At 37.4% G+C, this 21,736-nt stretch overlaps 1 protein-coding gene across 4 annotated transcripts in view; it reads left to right on the top strand.

Moving 5' to 3' along the window:
- The first annotated feature begins 3,947 nt into the window (after positions 1 to 3,947).
- Positions 3,948 to 21,736, top strand: part of LOC149181448 (uncharacterized) — an 84,171-nt gene continuing 66,382 nt past the window's right edge. For 2 of the 4 annotated variants that reach the window (XR_016257008.1, XM_089416620.1), the window contains exon 1: positions 3,951 to 4,453. Coding sequence is in view for 1 of the 4 variants with exons in the window: in XM_089416620.1 (XP_089272746.1) it covers positions 4,406 to 4,453 (48 nt within the window). In the remaining 3 variants the exon portion in view is untranslated. Of the gene's footprint in view, positions 4,454 to 21,736 lie in introns of all 4 variants that reach the window. The other 2 variants (XM_089416622.1, XM_089416621.1) reach the window with 2 other exon arrangements.

The following is a 21,736-nucleotide window of genomic DNA, read 5'->3' as shown; positions in this document are numbered from 1 at the left end:
AGCTCAGAGAAATTTTCCTTAAAGAGAAGTTGGATTAGTAGCAAATGAAGGAGTTGATTTACGAGTCTCCACCTCTAATGTGGAAGTGTGCTTTACCTTGACAACTCCAACCTTTGCAAGAAAGGAATCTAGAGCCTCAAACATTTTTACCCATTTTTTATTCTTAGAAATCAAATTATTGGTTTTTTCTACAATCCCTCCATAAATGTCCTATTTTGTGGTACTCATAACAATAGAAAGATAACTTCTAGAAGTCCAATTTTGAAGAATATGAACAATCCCCTCACTTTAACTCCAATTCATTCGAAAGACCACCTCTTAGCTCTAGTTCCACCAACATCCTTGCCATCCATCATTCTAAAGGTAGATTTGTAAGCAAAACTTAGACATGTTGGCTATCCAAGGGTTCACTTCAAAGATCAAAACCAAGTATCCAATGTTTAAAAATTAAGCTAGAAGGACCCTAAAGCCAATTTTGAGATAGAATGGTATCCACAACTTGCTCATTTTGAAATTCAAAGCATAACCAACCTTTAATCAAAATATGTAAAATAAGAATGTATATAAGCAATTTCTTATAACATGCTTCCAACCAAAGTTTCAAGGAATTGGCCTTTACCAGTTTTCCCTTGATCCACCCTATAAGCGCCTATTTAATCAAGACTTCCACTTTTTCCACCATCATGTCATACCCCAAAAACCATTTTCACCTTCTCACACTTTTCCCTAGTGCATTTTTGCACTCGTCACTTCCTTCCAAGACTGTTAGCCTTTGGGAATGCATTATCCTATAAAGGAGAAGGAGAAGTAACTGGAAAAGGCTCAGATTGAAACCCTACCCTATGAGTCTTATAGAACAACCTAACTACAGATTGAGGGGGAAATGGATGCACTTTTGATCCTAGCTCGAGCTCCTCAGGTATTGTCTTAGCCAATCGAGACTTGGTTTTCACCCTCTTGCCTCCATCTAACACCAAAATTGTTGAACACCCTATGAACATATCTCCTTGCACATTTGCATTAAATGCTATCACGCTTCTCTAGGCTTCCAATAGTTCTTTGTGCAATTTGAATATGGCCAAAGCACTCAAAACATCTTCCTCCCCATAGCATAGGAGCTCCTCCTTAGCGATCCTGACCTTGTATCATTATCCATGAACAAGAAAAAGGCTACCCTAAGATTAAAACTACAAAAGTCTTATCAGCCTCTACTCGATAGTCGCATGCCAAGAATCTACTAAGTTATAAGCTACTAAATATTGCATATTACCTCACAATCTATGACAAAATACAATAATAAACAAGTGCTACATAGTAGCTAGTACCTGCCCCTTAGTTTAAATATAGTAATGTTGCAATTTGATAAAAGGAGGATGACATTTTAAACATTGATTAGATAAGTATAAAATATATATATATATATATATATATATTTTTTTTTAAATATATTATATGGTTAATAAACATTTAAACTATAATTATTTTATATTTAAATTAAATTTAAAATAATTAAAATTATTAAATTAAAAATCATAATTTAAATTATTAAATTCGAAATTTAAATATTTTTATAAATATAAAAAAATTAAGATGCAAAGTATTTAATCATTATAGATATAATAAGTGTTTGTTTTGATGAATTACACAAAAATTAAAAATGAAAAGAATAAGAATAAAACTCTTTAATCTTCATCTTTTCCAATATAAGGTGAAAATTATATGAGTAGTTTGAATATTTGATTTTTCCAGTTTTTATGATTTTATTTTCTAATTAGTTTTGTCAACAATTAGTTAGTTGTTTTCTTATTAATTTTGTTCAAAATTTGATTAGACGCTTTTCAATTAAAATGAGTTAAAATATATTTTATACTAAATAATTATTATAAAGTTTAATAATTACTTTTAAAATAGTTCATAATGTAATGTTTTCATAAGGCACATTTTCTTATAAATTTCTAAAAATGTTATAAATAAATGATGGATTTACTTGATGCATAATTAAGAGAAAGAGTTAAATGCATTAAACAAATTTGAAAAACTTTGTTAGAAAGAATATTTAATTTACTAAAACTGAAAAATAATAATCAATCATATATTAAAATCTTTATTCATATTATTAATATAGGACAAATAATAACTATTATTAACAACCACATTAAAAATATTGATGTTTTTATATTAAACATAATATTTTTATTATAATCGTCTATTTAAATAAACACATTAATATGATTAATATAATATTAAATGCCATATTTTTATATTTCATTTAGTTTTTACAATAATAAATAAATAAAAACTTAACCTTATGATTATTAATTATTCCAGAGGAGAATTAAAATACAATTATGATATTTAGTTTTTACAATAATAAATAAATAAAAACTTAACCTTATGATTATTAATTATTCCAGAGGAGAATTAAAATACAATTATGATTTTTAATTATGAAAATTTGGTTTGCTACCCTCAAACAAAATTTAAGTATTTAATCTCTTAAGGTTGCAAACTTTATTTTTGGTTTTTATTTGCAATATTTGTATTGCAATCTTCTCCAATTTAATTGCACGAATGTTCCATTGTCCACAATGCAGTTGGTTCATGTCCACACAAAGTTCCTTCATTCATGTCCACGCAAAGTTCATTAAATATGAGTTGTTCCATTGAGGACAATGCCAAACGTCCCTCACAACAAAAAGTTCAATAAATATGGTACTATTTACTATATGTTGCACAAAGCTTAAAAATGCCTATTAAAATTTCTGTTATATTAATCAACATTGGTCCTTTTAAACTTTAAATGAATTCATTAGCATCCTAATACATATAAAATAACACTTCATGTCCACACAAAGTTCCTTTGTTCATGTCCACACAAAGTTCATTACATATGAGTTGTTCCATTGAGGACAGTGCCAAAAGGCCGTGACGACACAAAGTTCAATCAATATGGTACCATTTACTATGTGTTGTTAATAAAATTTCTATTAAATTAATCAACATCGGTCCTTTTAGACTTTAAATGAATTCATCAGCATCTTAATACATATAGAATGACACTACTGAAGTGACACGTACTTTATTAATTAGATAAGAAACAAATTTCTAGGTATTAGCCAATAAGATGTGTAAATAAACAACCAATAAGATAAGAGATAATTATAAATAAAAAAAAACCAAAATTACATTTTAATAAATAGAAAAATATTTGTTATTTTTAACTAAATTAATTCAAAATCAACATAAACTCAATACATAAAACAAATATAATAATATTAATTCATCAACAAAACCAAACTCAATACATAAAACAGGTATAATAATATTGAATCATCAAAACCACTAAATAATATGCTTAGACTCATTTATAGCTCTAAAAATCATGCTATGCTTATACTCAAAATAAGTTAATGCTATAATAAAATCACTAGATAATTTGCTTAGACTCATTTACAACTCTAAAATTCATGCATTAAATGCTATGCCTCTACAATAAGTTAATCTTAAATGCTATGCCTCTACAATAAGTTAATCTTATAATAAAATAGTTGTTTTTTGTGATAACAAATTTGATATAAATGCACTTAAATTTTTAGAGATAATCAAAATTTCTTGTAATAAAACAATACCTTTAAAAATAACATCCAATTATAAATCAAACCAGTCCTTTTGGTAAACCAACCTAATCCTATTTAAACTCTAAATCTTAAAAATAAATATATAATGGAAAACTACTTCTAGTACAACGTCATTCTCGACATTACATGTGCTTTGGTTACAGAACTTAATACATTAAAACAAAAAAGTGAATATGTGAAAGGCCAAATCAATTATTTATTAATTATTTTATAGTTAAAATAAATGTAAAATATATATCATATTTACACGTAGTCTAGGAAAAATAAAAATATTAAAAAGAGGGTCCAAGGAACCCCGCTTCGTGTCCACATCCAAAGACTTCTGCAACTCATGAAGGTCGCATTTGCTATGACCCCTCGCAGGCGGAAGATACCACGTCATTAGCGAAGGTTCACCCAATTACAGTTGGACACATCAGCAATCGACGACGTGGCATTCCCATTGTTTCAATGGAACGACAATAGATCAGTATGAGTAACACACGGTTTTAAAGAATGCTGGGTTTGAACAAGGCAGAGCTGTTTTCACTTAGGGGCCAAAGGGTAAAGAGATCGAGCCACAGGAGGATGTGCAAAATACTGATTAATATCAATTCGTGTATATATGAATGGCTTCTTGAATTTTGAAGTTGAAACGCGCACTCTAAACAGAACAATGCAGAAAATGGGATTATTGGATATGGGAACTGTTGTTGGATATTTGAATAGATAGATCGAAGTCATCATTTTTGTGGTTACAATTCGAAATAGTTTAAATCTCAGACGCCATGGCTGCTCCTTCGCTTTCTACTCCGTTTCAGCCTTATGTGTACCAGGTAATGCCTTATTTGTTTTCTTGTGTTTTGGAAAATTTTCGACGTGGGCTCTGTCGATCTTAGGCGGGTTCTGATAAATTCATCTCGGTTTTCCTTGTTTGGCAATTAGTTGGTTTTTATATTTGGGTATTTCTGCCGAAATCATACTGCAACAGATCTCGGATTTAATTGTGGATTTGTCCTTAAATTCTGCTGGACCTGACGGTGAAAGTGATGGCGTCCTGATTTTTGGCAATGAAAAAAATGACCATAATTCGTCTGTCCATTTTGTTATATGTTAGGAAATCATTTGCTGTAGGGTATGCATGAAAGCCCTAGAAAAGTCCCAGCTCAGGGTTCTGTCTCCTGCGTATGATTATTGGCTTTTGTGTGTGGTTATGAAGTAGTGAACACCAATTATAATAACTGCAAGGAATAGCCCAGCTCCCAGCTCCTAGTTGAACCCGTCCAATCTGAAATTGTGTTGTTTACATGTTTCAGAAGGAAATGTGGAGAATTTTAATGGTCTTGCTCTGGAAAAAAACCCCATCAAATATATAACTGCAATTTCATTATGGAAAATGCCCGGAGATATATTGAAATATGCTTCCAAATTTGTATTGACTAGACAATAATGTACAAAACATGTTAGAAAAAAAGTACATGCAGCGGATAGTCCACCACCACTAGTAGGAAAATCATGGGTGCATCAAAGAACCCTCTAAACTAGATTCACCAAATCTATCTGTGACATGCAAAATTGGCCTATGTGCATGATACAGTCAATACCACGATGTCCAAAATTTAAGGCTCTGAAGGTAAACTTGACCAGTAATGACCATAATCAGGGAATAAGTTGTAACTATGGTAGCAAGTGGCCATATTGGCCTTTGGTATATAGAAATTCACATGGAGTTCAAGATTCAGCTGATATTCACAAGGAGTAAGATAACTAAATGCTTAAATTTAAGTATTTACAATTTTATAACCTTTAAAGATTGAGAAAATGTTGCTTTTTTTTTGGATCTGGGCTGAACCTAGGCCAGGGCCAGCCCCAATGTTGGATGGCAGAACGATCTACCTAACTGTGGGATGCTGTCGCCAGGATTGTGCGAGGCTTGGTTAAGGGTGGATGCCCCTTGGGACAGATTTTATCTCCCATAGTTGGTTCCCACCCTCAATCCCTCCCCATGAGATTTGAACTTGATGGGGATTAAACCCCACACAAACCAACTGGTCTACTCCTCAGAGGTTGAAATATTACTTAAATATATTTGAATTTTTAAACTCGAGAAACCACCACATTGTAAGTTCATTTGATAGTTTAACTGTTCATGAAAATTTAATTGTTAAGATAAGAGTGGAACTTCAACTAAAAAAGCTATTGCTCATGCTGCAGTTGATTTTAAACAATTTAACAATTCATTATTTGTTTTATAAGAGTGGAACTAGAATAAATGATAACTCATACTATTTGTAACTTTACTATCACAACATATTGGCCAGGCCACGTTTGTGAATCAAGAGCCCATATTCTCTTTCATATAAATAAATATAAACTCAAATGGCATAAGCAGGAAGGATATTGCATAGTAAGACAAAGTAAAGAATGAAGATAGAAAAACATGGAGATCTTTTCAAACATATTTGTAAGTATTGTTTCCCTTAATCCTTTGAATGAACTTTGAAGTCTCACTAGTACTGAACCAACCTAAAAAAATACATACATTGAGGTCATAAGCAGGGCCTTTTCACTTATGATTTAAAATTTATCTATCCGAGATTGTGCTTTTGTTTTTAACACTTATATTAAACTCTGTATCTTGACACTAGTAATTCTCATGGGGCTGTTGAGGGAATGAGGACGATCACATTGTGCATGAATATGTATGTGTGCATGAATATGTATGTACGTATGCATGCTTCAAATATCAGTTGTATTTAAAGTTGTTCACAATAACTAATGAAGAATGAATGTAAAAATTTTAAATGGTTTATTGTATATTTTTAAATTTTCCAAAATTCGAATAATGCATGTTTTTGTATCTATGAGATGTCTACTTCTGTATTTTAGTTATACCAGATATTTTTGTTACATTTTTTTTTTCTTCTATACCGAATCATATTCGCACTCAAATCTTGCTGCCATGGTAAGGCGACATTTTTTTCTTCTTCTATACCAAATCATATTCACACTCAAATCTTGCTGCCATGGTAAGGTGATAAAATGCTACCATGACATGCGGAGTGTGGTGGCTCATCATCATTATGCTTCGATGGATAGGATCTTTTGGAGTGTGGTGGGTCATCATCATTATGCTTCGAGGGTCGGATAGGATCTTTTGGAGGGTCTTGTTGCAACATCCAAAATATTGTTTGCAGTCAATTCCATGTTTTTAAATTTGAAATGGCATTTGGTCACTTTTTCTCTGATTGCTTTTTTCCAGTTCGCTTTTCTGTTAAATGTAACAATCTCATTTTGCAAGGCAAAATTTATCTGGAAAATTTGTTAAAGCGAAAAGTTTGGAAAATTGGTAGTTTGAGTTGGACCTGAAATATATCTGGCTAATTGGAATGTTGGCCATTGTGTCACAAAAGAAGAATGCCTTGAATCTTATGTTTTAGCAATTGAGACTCCATTATGAGCCAAGTTATATGGAATTGCTGGAATTTGTCCGACTTGAATAAAAAGATAAGGATTATTCTGACACATGTTGAGTAAATGGTGCTTTGTATTTATCACTGTTGCAAACATCGGCATCAGGATAAAATCGTAAAAATCGGAAAATATTGGCAAACATCGGCAAAATCAAGACACCATCGAAATATCGGTAAAAATCAGCAAACATCGGCTAGGCCAAAAAAATCGTGATTTCGAGATTGGGATGTTATTGAGATGTTCGCAACACTGGTATTTATTGCCTCTTTCTTGAAACTTTGAGAGTACAAAGACAGAATTTGTTTCAAGTGACTGGCATGAAGATGTGTTTCAAATTTATTTGGATATTATCTGTCTCTTAATTTGCATTTAGATATCTAGGACAGAAAATATTTCGTATGATCTCAGAGATGGTACTATGTGCATAATATCTCAAATATACTGTGAATCATGCCTGTTTAGGTCAAAGTTCTTTTTCTGAGAATGCTAACTTTTTGGATTTAGAAATGTAGAAGCAACTTCAGAATCCAGGGTCTTGAAAGCGAAAGGACAACGGGGAAATTGTTTTTTTTTTCAATTTGATATAAATAAGAGAAGCGGAAAAAGAAAAATGTTTCAATATGGAATGCCTTTCAAAGCTGCATAGTTGCCTTTACAATAGGCCTGATGCCGGCTCTAATACTATATATAGTGAAATTTTCACGGACATAGAACAAACCTGAGCCAAGGGATGATTTCATCTTAGTATTGACAATTCAGTGGAGGAGATAATTTCAAGTTTGAACAATCTATGTCAGAAGCCCAGACCCACTAATCTGCTGGGTTTGTCTGACAGCAATTTTGTAACTGGTTTAAAGTACTAGATTGCAATCTGTAATCTATACGAGACCTGGAACATTAGTATACATGGCAATTACAGGTGTATCTTTTTTGTGATGTATGTAGGAGATCATTTCAAGTTTCAACAATCCATGTTAGAAGCCTGGACTCACTACTCTGCTGTGGTTATCCGATGGCAATGCTGTAATTGATTTAAAGTACTAGATTGCAATCTGTAATCTACACGAGACCTGAAACATTATTCTACATGTCAATTACAAGTGCATCTCTTGTTTGATGTGTAACAAACTGAAATCAACAATGTAAAAACTGCGTAAAACAGGACAACCAGCCACATATGATGTAATCTAACCATAAGGGAGTAATTCCTAACGTTCATCTTCAAAGAAGAGTGCATCACTCAAGAACTTGTCTTCTCCAGCATGCAATGAAATTATGATCACAAGAATGATGTCCTTGAATGAAGTCTCTAAATAGAAGGTCAACCTGGACATTGCATGATTACAAAAACTCTCCAAGGACTCAACTTTCAGGTCAGAGTCAATTTTTGTGGATTCTTAATCCTACAACACAAGGGATCTCATGAAGTCAAGAGTATCCTGGCATGAAACCAAAGCTAAGCATACACACTAAACACTATTTCCGTTTCTGCTTCAACAAGCTATTAGCTCATGGGTCCAACAAGGAGTGATATTGATTACTATTTTATATCTGTAACTGTGGTTCTTGGTTCCAACCAAGGATCTCATTTGCAAAGCACATATTGTTTCCAATTCATCAACTTAGATCATGGCCTCTTGGCTTCAAATGCTTTTGGATTCTTTATTCAAAATACTCAGCTGAAAATCTCTTGATTAAGGTATTACCCTGGTAGACAGGAATGAATAAGTATTGAATCTCTCTTCCAAAAGCAAAAATCTTATGCTTCTTAGCTTCAAAACATTTTGTATTTTAACAGTATGCATGGTAGTCAATTAAAACCAACAAGAGTGTACAAGAATTTTTTTGGACAATCGTCCCTAGAAAAACCCAACTTGTGAAAATCAGTGCAACAGTTCTGAGGGTCTTATTATTAAGCAGATTTTCTTGAGTATAACTGGGTGCCAAACTGGCTCACCCTATAGAGAAATCTATTTGGCAGTAATACCTCTCTTCGGAATCTAATATTCTGAAAGTCTGCTCCACGAAACTCTCTCCCACGCCTCTTTGAGACACTGTGTCAGCCCACCTGGCTTCTGTGTTAGCCCTCTGAGGCTTTGTACAGGCTCTCTGGCCCTCCGTGTCACTTCTGTAGCCTTTGCATCACTCACGCAAACCCTCTGTGCAGTCACTCTGGCCCTCTGCGTGGCTTTTGCTGGCTATCCGTCTGCCTTTTTGCCTCTACGCTGGTATTTCGACACTATCTCTGTCTCTCTGTTATGCACTCACTGCCCCTTGCTGCAACTCCGATCACTGGTTCGATTTCTCTTAGCAAACCCCGCTCTAGAAAATCGGACTGACTGATCAATTTGGTGTTTCTCCAACTGACCCTCAAGCCTCCTCTTATACCTTTTCTGTTGATTCTTCAACGACCGAGATTACATCTCTAATCAACGACTAAGATTAGATTTGGCTTGATCCATGTCATTTAGAACCTTCTCACTCAGTTTTATATTAATACGCATTAATATTTTTATTTTCCTAAGTTTAGACTTAGGAACCCATTAAAAATATTAATTATTTTAATATTTCCTTAATCAGGTGGAATTTCCCCAAACCATTTCTGGGTCTTGGAGATCTCATGTGCTTTAGCCTCTCCACCAATTTTCATGGCTAGAGCACATTCGATGCTACCCTAAATCAACACTCCCTCTTAGTGAGGAATGTGCTCTAGTAATGCTCCATCACTGAACATCACTCTGATCATCCAGCACCAGTACCTGTGCTGATGTTTGGCTTTGTTGCCCAACATCCTCTGCACTGCTGCATCCTGTACTACTGCCCATGGCTCTACCACTGCCATTGCTACATTTGTACGACAGCTCCTCTGCATCTGTGTTGCTGCTAGTCCTTCCTCCCAACACTGCATTTGCACTGTATCCCTCTCTCATCATGCTGCCCATAGCACTCCCACTGCTACTGCTGCACTGCAACTTAGTTACTGAGACGATGGTAACTGATCTACCCAACGACTGACATCCTTGTCAGGCTAGAAACCCTCCTGACGTTGAAGCTCTTTCTGCTGCTATCCTGTGCTACCTCTGCGCTACTACAACAAACTCTGTGCCTTCCTGCACCGTTGCAAACACCTCTGTGCCTTCCTGCACTGTTGCAACCTCCTCTGTGCCTCTCGCACTGTTGCAACCCTCTTTGCGCTGCCAGGAACTACTGTACTCTAGCACTCTCTGCCGCTTCATCCGGATCCGCTTCTATTGACATCCTTCATCCTGCTACTGTCACTTCGAGGCTCTTGTAGCCGGATATGATCTAAGAGTTTGGGTACCTCAAGGATCCTGCCCCTCATCTCCTGTAGTCCTCCTGACTACAGCTCGATGTCACCCCACCTCTTCTCTAGAGGTACATTAGCACTCATGGCACAATCATCATCATCCTCTACCTCCTTTTCCGCCTTAGCTGACATTGCCTTGGAGTCAGACGCCTCTCCCTTATTCTTCTTCCTAGGACACTAGGTTGCATAGTGGCCCAGCTCCCTACAGTTGAGGCACTTAATCTCAGAAAGGTCCTTTTTCTTCCTCTTCCCTTACTTCCCCGCATATGCTAGAGCTGTATCCTCTTCCTCCTCTTTCTTGACCCGAGCTCCTTTACCACTACTTCCCGCCTTGGTCAACCGTCTGATCTCTTCTTGGCGAAGCGCTGCCCACAGTTCTTCCCAATCTGGAAGATTCGCTCTACCCAAAATGCTTTGGACGAATGTCTCCCATTCCTCGGAGACTGTGTTCAAGGCAGTCCTCACCATCAACTCTTGATCCGGCATGGCCCCTATGGAAGTCAGTTGGTCCCGAATGTCCCGCAACCTACTAAGGAAGAGATCTATTTGCTCCCCCTTTTGCATTTGATACGAATGCAGCTGATTCTCCAGTAGCATCTTCCTCTGCACGAAAGTACGTTGATACAATGTCGTCAAGGTTTCCCACATTTCCTTTGCCGTAATCTTCTCCGCAATATGCTAAATCACATGATCTTGACCCCATCACTTTGCCTTGGCCATCACATCCGCATACTTTTCGTTATCAGCTGGGTCGACTGGGATAACTACGGTTCTCAAGGCGAAGGCCTTGATGCAATTGTCTATCTAGAACAAACAGGATCCTGGCCTTCTAGATGACAAAGTTGGACGCCCCGTCCAGCCTGTCCTGATCCCTTAGTCCATTCATGGCCATCTTTGCTCTTCTTTTCGACTCCACTGAGCCTCTACTTCCCTCCTGGAAGTTCTCTCTTTGACTCCCTCTGAGTCTCTACTTCCCTCTTGGAAGTTCTCTTCTAGACTCCCTCTGAGTCTCGATTTCCCTCTTGGAAATCCTTCTGCCAACAGTCGAATCGCACCTCTCCGATCTCCTTTGCTCCTGCAACACTGATCTGGATTTCTTGGTTAGAAATTCGCCTAGGTAGCGACTCCCTTCTACCTTGGTTCTGTCCCGTTAGGTACTGTTCTGCCTCAACAACAACACCCCACCAGCTTCACACTCCACAATCTGCCCACAGCTTCCTATGCCCCAACAACTGAAGAATTGAGCCTCTAGGCTCTGCGCAATCTCGACAATGGCTGAGTCGCTCCACTAGCCAACTGCGTCACTCCTACTTGGTTGAGCAGGATGACATGGCTCTTCGTGAGCCTCTTCTGCCTCTCACTGCTTTTGTGCTTGCCCCTTCTTTGGCTCGAACTAATGACGTAGGCCCTCTGCGTCACTCCTCCTCTGTTGCTTTTTGATTAGGAACAACTTCTGTCACTCGGGACAGCTGTTTCTGTTGCAAATTCTTTGATTCAGCTGGTGCCTTTAGCGCTCCTGTGATCTGCAGCCCTTTGATACCATGTTGAAATTTCTAAGTCTAACCCATTAGAAATTTTCCTGCACTATCTGGTTTATTTCTCCTACTTGTTTAATTACTGAACAAGTTATTTAACCATATAAATACTGAAATAAACACAATGTAGTCTCAACCATCTACAGATCATCAACTGAAAGAAATAGACAAACACACAAGGGACACTATTATCTTTGGACAATCGTCCCCTGGAAAAACCCAACTTGGGAAAACCGGTGCAGCAGTTCTGAGGGTTTTATTATTAAGCAAATTTTCTTGAGTACAACTAGGTGCCAAACTGGATCACCTAACAGATAAATCTATCTGGTAGTAATAGCTCTCTTCAGAAGCAGATATTCTGAAAGTCTGCTCCACGAAACTCTCTCCAACGCCTCTCTGAGACACTGTGTCAGCCCACCTGGCCTCTGCGTCAGCCCTCTGAGGCTCTGCGCAGTCACTCTAGCCCTCTGCATCACTTTTGTAGCCTCTACGTCAGTCACGCAGGCCATCTGGCCCTCTGCGCAGTCACTCTGGCCCTCCGTGTGGCTCTTGCTGGCTCTAAGTTTTCCTTTCTGCCTCTGCGCTGGTATTCCGACACTATCTCTGCCTCTCTGTTATGCACCCACTACCCCTCGCTGCAACTCTGATCATTGGTTCGATTTCTCTTAGCAAACCCCGCTCTAGAAAATCAAACTGACTGATCAATCTGGTGTTTCTCCAACTGACCCTGAAGCCTCCTCTTTACCTTTTCTGTTGAGGCTTCAACGACTGAGATTACATCTCTAATCAATGACTAAGATTAGATTTGGTTTGATCCATGTCATTTAGAACCTTCTCACCCAGTTTTATATTAATACCCATTAATATTTTTATTTTTCTAAGTTTAGACTTAGGAACCCATTAAAAATATTAATTATTTTAATATCTCCTTAACTGGGTGGAATTTCCCCAAACCATTTCTGGATCTTGGAGATCTCATGTGCTTTAGCCTCTCCACCAATTTTCATGGCTAGAGCACATCTGATGCTACCCCAAATCAACAAATTTGAGTAGGAAACTTTCCCATGCCAAAGGTTTTTATTTGCCTCTGCGCAACAAAGTCTAATAGTCCAATAGCAATCTGGTTGCTTGTCTTTATTTATTGGATATCTAAGCTATTACATAATTTTAATTTATATGCCTGTGGCCTTTGAAATAAAGTAAATTAAACATCAACAAACTATTTATGTAATATAAAAGGATGCAGTACATAGTTAAAACTTAACATGGCATTAAAGTTAGCTCTCATTTGCATAGGATGTTCTAACAAAATTACTTATGGCATCTGCTTCCCATCATATGTATGAAAATTGTAACACCTTGTTTTCTCCCAATTTGTAAATTTGTAATCATAGTTATGACTTAGTGTCACTGTCAATCGTGGCATAGAGCTTTGGTGATTTTCAAATTATTACGTTGTAATTGTATTTCATCAAGTAATGAAATAAAAAAATTCCCCAACTAATTGACACATGGGTGGAGCACTAGTACTAGCCTTGACACCACAAGTAGGAATCAGTGAGAGGGTTGGAAAATCACCTCGCTTGTTAAGAAACTATGCATAGCCAAAATCCCATTTCGCCAAATGCCAAACTTTGAATTTGAAATTATTTTGCTCCTTCTCACAGTTATGGAAGCATGGAGATGGTGTGGGCAGCTGAAAATGGTTAGAGATGGGTACAAACAGTACCCATCTCGAGTTTGATTGACTCACGAAATCCCCTGTCAAAGGCCAGGAAAATCGCAGGTTTTCCTTGGTAGGAGAAGGGGAATGCATGTGGGGGTTGAGTGGTCAATTTTTGCTGAGGATAGAGAGGGTGCTGAAGACACGGAAAGTGCAAGGGAAGAGTTTGCAGAGAGAAGAGAACACCCACGAGTGAAAAAGGAGCTGATTCACAAGTGGCTTTTTCTAATAGTTTCTGGCAGATAGAACTTTCTAGGGTAGTCAAAATTCACACCCAAATGGTGTTGAATCCAATTGGAGACCATCCTTGAGTGTGTTTGGGTAGGTTAACTCTTGAATTTGACTGCTAATTCAGTGCAAGAAAGCCCAAACCCGAGTTGGCAAAATTGGGGTTGCGAATTTGATGCTGGTTAGGTCGAAGATCAAGCATTGAGAGGGGAGGTTGTTGAGGGACTGCATTGGCAGAGAAGGGACTCCCTTGTGTAGCTACAACCAGTTGGGAACTAAGTCACATGACATGATGACACAAGCCATGGAGGACATGGAAATACGAATGTTCAACACGAGACATGGTGACCTTGGAACAGGACACTAAGGACATGTTACACACATGAATTTGTTATATATATTAAAAAATATAAAAATTAGTAAATTACACATTAAAATATAAAATATGGAAAAAGATTCATTGTTGTTAGAACTTAGATACTGAAAACATTCAAAATTTTACATGATCATGATACAAATTCAATCATACAAATTTTGCTCTTGAGCTTGTTGTTTTGCTAAAACAATGGTTTTTTAATCATTTGAAGCTATTGTTGTAGCCTTACTTTTAGTAGAAGCACTAGCAGCCCTTGGAGAAAATGGAGGGGGAACAACATCTGTGGGGGAATTCCTCCCTGTCCTTGAATTTTTTCTGTTGTCATTCACGATTGAGCCATGATTACTGTGAAATGAGGAAAACAATAGATTACTATAGGAAAAAGGTTGAAGTTTGGTGGACAAAGCCACTTGCACAACATTTGGAATCCCTTCTAACTACAGAATAACCCTCAGTTGCATGCAAAACATTTGACACCTCCCAACTTGTTGAGTGAAATGAACTCAAATGAAAGGGAAAACAAGTTTTTATGGGCAACATGCCTCTTTTACGGAGGACACGGTGAGGACATGTGTCAAACACTTGTTTGGCGCTTGTCCTTGTGTGTTGGTGTCTGACACATAAGATAGCAGAACAAGCCTGGTTTGGAGGTGTCCTGTAACTTAGCTGGGAAGGCATTTGGACAATTCCTGGAAGTCCTAGCCCCGTGGGTAGAGGGTGATTGCCATTGTTTGCCTATGAACAAGAGTAGCTTTCACAACTGGAAATTTCCTTGAGAACTTGAGTTTTTTCCGTGGTGGTATTATGGCTTGGATAGGGGGTGGCTAGATATGAGCAAGAGTATGCACAACTGAGCCTATGGTTGGGTGGAAAGGCACATACTTGTAGGTAGAACATTCTAGATATGTATTTGCATTAGTTTTACATTGATGTTCTCTAACTGTTTATATTTATGATATAATGTCTATACTATGTTATTTATCATGTATGACTGTAAGATAGTAATTTTGACATACATATATACATACATATATATAGGCCGAATAAATAGGGCTAGTGAAAGGTATTTTTGAAGATGCCATTGAAAACTTGGACTTGGTTTGTGGACATGTGTCATACCTAAAATCTGGCATGAATTAGCTTAATGACAAATCCCACAAGTGGCATAATAAATTCATGAGGAAGGACTCAACAAGCTTGAGTTCTCATAAAGCATCTGATGTTGTATTGTAATATATGCTATTGCATTCAGTTCTTCCTTGAAATTCTATTCAAGGGGTCAGTTTAGACTCTTGAGCTGTGGGAGCATGGTAATGCTCCTAAGGTTCACCCCTTTGTTGTCATAGTTTTCCTCAAATACTTTCCTATAGCTAGGTGTAATTCTAGGTAGGAGAGTTTTAACCTCGTGTTAGGGATTGACTAGATTTATGGGTGCTCCAACTTTCATCTTTTGAGAATTTGTATATCTCATGAATTTTAGAATCTTAAGGGTTTCTCTACCACTTTAAGAGTCCTTGGTGCATATCTGGCCCATATAATCAAGCTTGCGGAGTGGCATTTCCATCTCTTAGGACTAAGTAATTGTATAGTTGCACAAGCCAACCTTGTATTCTAGGGAGATGGCCCTAAGCAAGAATGGTTGAAGGCTAACATTTGGCAGGTTCCATTCCCATTCGATGTATATGGGCACCACACGCACATACTACAAAGATCTCTTTATTGCAAGGATGTATGATGGTATCAATCACATGCTGTGTGGGATGCCTCTCTCTCTCTCTCTCTCTTTCTATATATATATATATATATATATATAAGTCACCTGACACGTGGATTTAGGATTCGACGGATACGGGGATTCGAGTGTCGGATACGGACACGTTGACCCCTTGGAACAGGACTGGTTCAAATACTTTATATATATATATTAAAAATTAGATATTTCTTACACAAATTCTCATTCATGATACAAATTCATTGATTTCAAACATAGATCTTCATCTACATGTAAGTTTTACTGTTTACAAAGTAACATTATGCATAGTACATAGTACATACAAATACAATTGTGACATAAATGATAAATCATGATTCATAATACATATTCAATTCATCAATGATCCAATAGGAGAAAGACAACATAGTAAGATAAAAATACTGACAACTGTGGTTTTCTCATTAAGTCATCATAATCAAAATGTGTTACATAGGTAGTGCAATGCCAATGGCAAATAGAAATATTAAATAGCAAATACAAAACAACTACAAGTATACAAGCCTCAAGGCAGTAGGTAGCTCATGACTCATGAGTCATCAATCCTCATAGTCATCATCAAAATCAACATCACTGTCTTGATCATCATGGTCACCAATACCATTGCTCTCCTCTACTGCGTCCTCCTCCTCTGTATCCAAATTCATCTTTGCATCTGCTGGTGTGGAGGATGACCCCTCTACAATATCACCATCATCAAATCTGACAGCTCTAGCACTGAATCGTTGAGATCCATGTTGGCCAATGCCAACTCAACACTGCTGTCCAGACCCATATCATCAGGAAATACAAACCACATCTTTGTCTTTCCCTTCAACCACTCTTCCCTCTGCCTGTAAATAAGACGAAGGTTGGTGTGCACATACACCATTGTCTTTGCCCTGGATTGCTCAAGCCTGCTCTTCTTGACACTATACAAATTCCCATATGTGCTCCAATTCCTCTCGCAACATGAGGATGAAGTCACCTGAGAGAGGAGCCTCATGGCTAATTGCTGTAGAGGAGGGCTTGTTGCCCCATGATTTTCCCACCAAGAACAGGGCTTCTTAGTCCCCTTGTCTCTAATAAGATCATATCCTGCAAATCGACCAGTGCCAGTGGAAAACTATGCAAAGGCATCCTCCACCTCATCAAAGGATGCTCGATCCTGAAAAATCCGCCCGAATGCATCTTTCCTCCCTTGTGAGATTTCACCATCCATGTGAGGAGGGAATCTACGGGAAGGTCCACCATTCAACCACTCATGGCTATAGTATTTTGGGTTCAATGAGTGAGCCAAAAAGTGTAAAGGTGTGCAATTCTTGTCTCATTTGCTGACAAGAATATCTTGTATAGTGGTGAAGAAGGCCTCTGATAATGTTTCATGCTCGGGGCACTCACTCTGTAAAATAGTGCTCCTCACATACTCAATCATGGAATCCCATCCCTCATAAACCTCTCCTAGGATGGATTGGTCTGTATCTGCAAATTGAAGCAAGGAAATGATAGGGTCCATGATCTGAATAACTAGATCTACCCTCTCCCACCAAGCATCATCTAACACTGTGTCCTTCACTCTTTTAGAGGTTATCTGATCTGACTTTCTCCAAAAAGACCAAAACTCTGAAATAACCATGGCCCCAAGAGCGGTCTTGACCTCCCTCAACCTCTTCAACATGATGAATGAAGAGGCAAACCGTGTATTCACAATCTTCAACAATGATAGATTTTTGTACTCCTTGTAGATGGTGAGGGCATTTGTATGGTTTTGTACAAAGTTACGGATATGCCGTGTATCCTCAATAATGTTACCAATCCGAAACACATTAAAAGCAATAGATTTCATTGCTAAGTTCAATGAATGGACAATGTAAGGTGTCCAAAACACTTGTGGATATTTAGCTTCCACAATCATGCCAATAACCTTGCAAACAGGTGCATTATCTGTAATGATTTGCACACAAGAATCAACACCTACATCTTCAATAACTTTAATAAACAACTCACCCATATATTTTTCATGCTTGTATTGTCCAAGTGCATCCACTGCTTTCAAGAAAACTGGACCATTCAAGGAAGACACTATGAAGTTGATGAGTGGGTGTCATGCTAGATCTATCCATCCATCAGAAACAATGCTAACTCCAGAGGTTGGCCATGATGCTTTAATCGACTCAAGCATTTTTTCCACCTCTTTTTTTGCCTTCGTCAACAATGTGGTTCTTAGCTTCTCTGACCCAGGAGGCACATACACTGATGGAGCCCCTTGAGTTAGAGCTCGACACATCTCAATAAATAGAGGTGAACGTGCAGCGTTGAAGGATATGAAGTTTTGATAGAAAAAAAGGCAATGGTGGGATCAATCTCTTTCCGTTTCTCCTTTTGAAAAATCTTGTCCATTGGACCAAGTGAAATTGCCTTTCTTTTCGCTGCTTGTCCCCTACTAAAACTCTCAAATGGGAATTTGTTACTGCCTTTCCTCAAGAATGGAAGGGGGTCATCATTCTTGGTTTTTTTTTTTTTTTTTTTTTGCAGCCACATTTGCCATACCAACATTGGACTCTCTTTCCATTTCTTTCCTCTTTGATAAAGGTACCTTTGTACAAGCTCTAATCCCACAACTTGGTAAAGCCAACAAATGACCTTTTACACAAAAATATGTGCTCGTGAAAGTATTGTGGCAATAACTTCATTTCCAACTCACATTACCTCCTCCCTTCACCTTGCTGCTTGGCCCTTGCTCTCTTGTGACATATTTCCACAAGGGATATTTGTCAATGTTACATTGAGAAGGAAGTATTCCCTCAACATTACTTGAAGCAGACTCTGATGAAATTGGGAGAGGAGGAGCATCTCCAATGGGGACATTCTTCCCCTTCCTTTGCCCCTTCCCTGCTGCCCTTGATTGAGCCATGAATACTGTAAAAAAATAAACAAAAAATGCACAAATTTGTAAAAGAAATGCATTTGCAAACTGCTGTAATAAAAATGCAAAAATATTAGAGAGAAAATGCACTTACCTGTTGCTTGAATCTCCTTGAAAATGCTCCCACACCCTTTGCTCCTTGCTCCTAAACACCCACAACAAAGTAAATGAGTGAATGTGCAAAAAGAAACGAGGAAAGCCCTCTTTAAAAGCCGTGTGGGTCGTTGTTTTGTCGGATTCGAGTCCGGAAATCGTTACACGATCCAAATTCGATTGTGTCCAGATTGGACACTACGTGTCACGATTTCCGAACCCGAACCCGTACGAATCGTGTTGGATTCGATGGATTCGTGACACGTGGCCCCTGTATGACGAATTCGGTTATATATATATATATATATATATAGTACACACATCAAACATCCTTAGTCAATTAATGGTAATGTTAAAAATTAAAATATAAGGATCTCCTTTTACTTTAAGAATTTAACATTACCATTAGCAATAGTAGGGCCATAGGCTTCAATATTAGATTGCCCCACTAAAAAATTCTTGTTTTCTTTTAAAAATTGTGTTTGGAACGTCATTGGTAACATTGTACATAATTGGCTAGTTCAGTACAAAGTCGTTTGGTTTGGCGAGAAAAGGTCGGTTCAGTATCGAATTGGCCATTTCTAGTTCTAGACTTTGAAACAAATTGGTTTGACCCCCAAATCGGTCAGACTAGCAGGTTCCATTCATAGTTTTAAAAACCCGCTGGTTTGAACCAGAAACCGGTCGGTTCATTGGGCGATCGGGTCAAACCGGACAAAAATATTTCGCCAAAAAAACACAAAAACTGGTCCAAACTGACCAGTTTATTGCCAGGCCAACGACGGACCCCACAAAATGCATTTTTTTGAGTTTTGTTGCTGTTTTGAGGGAAATTTGTGGTTGTTTCCCTACAAAAACAACTCGTCTAAGAAAAGCATGTCTCCCCTTTCATTTGCCTCACACATATCAACCCTGCAAACACTAGTAATCAATGCCAAATGGTAATGTTAAATTCTTAAAGTAAAAGGATGAACATTTCCTTTATTTTTCTTTTTCATCCTTTTACTTAAATTTTTAACATTGCCATGAAATGACTCAGGATGTTTGAGAGTGTTTTCGACCTCATTGGATTTCATATGGAGAAACTAGAATTTTAAAGTTCACTCAAAATTCAGCAGACTTAATGGTTTTCAAGATTTCATGGTTTTGGGGTTTGCAATGTTTCCATTTGATTCTATCATGCATGAGGGTATGAGATTGGCGTTTGATCAAGAGCATGAAACCCTTTAAGAACCTTGATGTTGGTGGCATTGATTTTTGAACTTTGTTGATGTTGGTGGTATTGATTGTTGAACTCCTCTACCATGGCCTTAACAAAAATGTACCCTTCACTCAAAGGAAAATAATTGGTTAGGGATGCTAAGCTTTTTCTATCACATTATAAGGCCGAGGAGATGAACCCTTCACTCGAACCAAAATCACTAGTTAGGCATGTTAAACTTCAATTTCTATCATATTATAAGGTTGAGTAATCCAAGTCTGAAGACTTTGAGCGAGATGATGTTTATGTATCTCTCACTGATGATCACATTTTTAGTAGTGTGAATCAATGATGAGTTTCATGAGTGATCATGTTAATCAGTGATTTGTAGTTTTGATGTCTATTTTTGCTGCTACTACTACCACTATTACTAAGGTTGCAGAGGAGTTGTAGGAGTCCTCAAACACTCAGCCAAATTATCTATGTAGCTCGTGTTGATGATCCCTTGTCTAGTAGTGGTGATGAGTTTGATCATGATGAAGAGTGATCATGCTTATCACTGATATGTAGACTTGTATTAGGTCAGTGACCCCATAGCTTATAACATTGTTTTTGGACTCTATAGGCCATTTATGTTGAAATTTGATGACTAAAAAGTTTCCTGCAATCCCAAACCAGTTTTAATTTCACCTTATCACTCCCATTGAGTTAAATGCCCTTTCCCATAAACATACATTCAACATATAGAATTCTAGAAATGAAATTTTCAGATTAAAACACATGGGACGGTCAACACATGCTGAAAATAAATATGGACATAAACAGAGTAGCAACACACATAAAAATACACACAGATTTTTGGTCAACTTAGACCCAATGTTTTAAAACTCCGACTCTGACTCCGACTCGGCCGAGGGTCGACTCCGACTCCGACTCCGACTCCGCTGACTCAATTTCAATGATTCGATCATATAAAAAAATACATTAAATATTTATTTTTTATAAAAACACATAATTTTAAAGATTTTCATTCATGTTTCCAAACACACAGCATTAGAATATAAATAGAAGACAACATATGATCAAAGTAGGCTCATGAATATATCCATTATATCAAAATGGCACCCAGTGCACTGTCTAATACATACACGATGATGATATAGAGATCAAAACAAAAACACATAACCAAGGAGGCTAGAAATGGCCTCTACAACAAAAGTCTGTGACTAGTACTACTGGCTACTGCTAGAGTTGCCAACATCATCTGGCTCAGTGTTACTTGGGAGCGGGAGCGACATTTTCAGAAGCTCCCAGTTTGGGAGCGAATCCCGGAGGAGTTCGACAACCAATGTCACTAACATCAAGGTACATAGAGGGATTGGTGCTCTTGATTAAATACGAGTTCCATACCCTAATACATGACAAAATTCAATGGAAACATTGCAATCCCCCAATCCTGAAATCCTGAAAAATTGATAAAGTCTG

Source organism: Pinus tabuliformis, chromosome 3_2 (assembly GCF_031772625.1).
Source record: "Pinus tabuliformis cultivar Carrire ecotype Pingquan chromosome 3_2, CPIR1, whole genome shotgun sequence".
NCBI lineage: Eukaryota > Viridiplantae > Streptophyta > Pinopsida > Pinales > Pinaceae > Pinus > Pinus tabuliformis.
The sequence above is the reverse complement of the archived record's forward strand: the minus strand, read 5'-3'. Positions and strand labels throughout refer to the sequence as shown.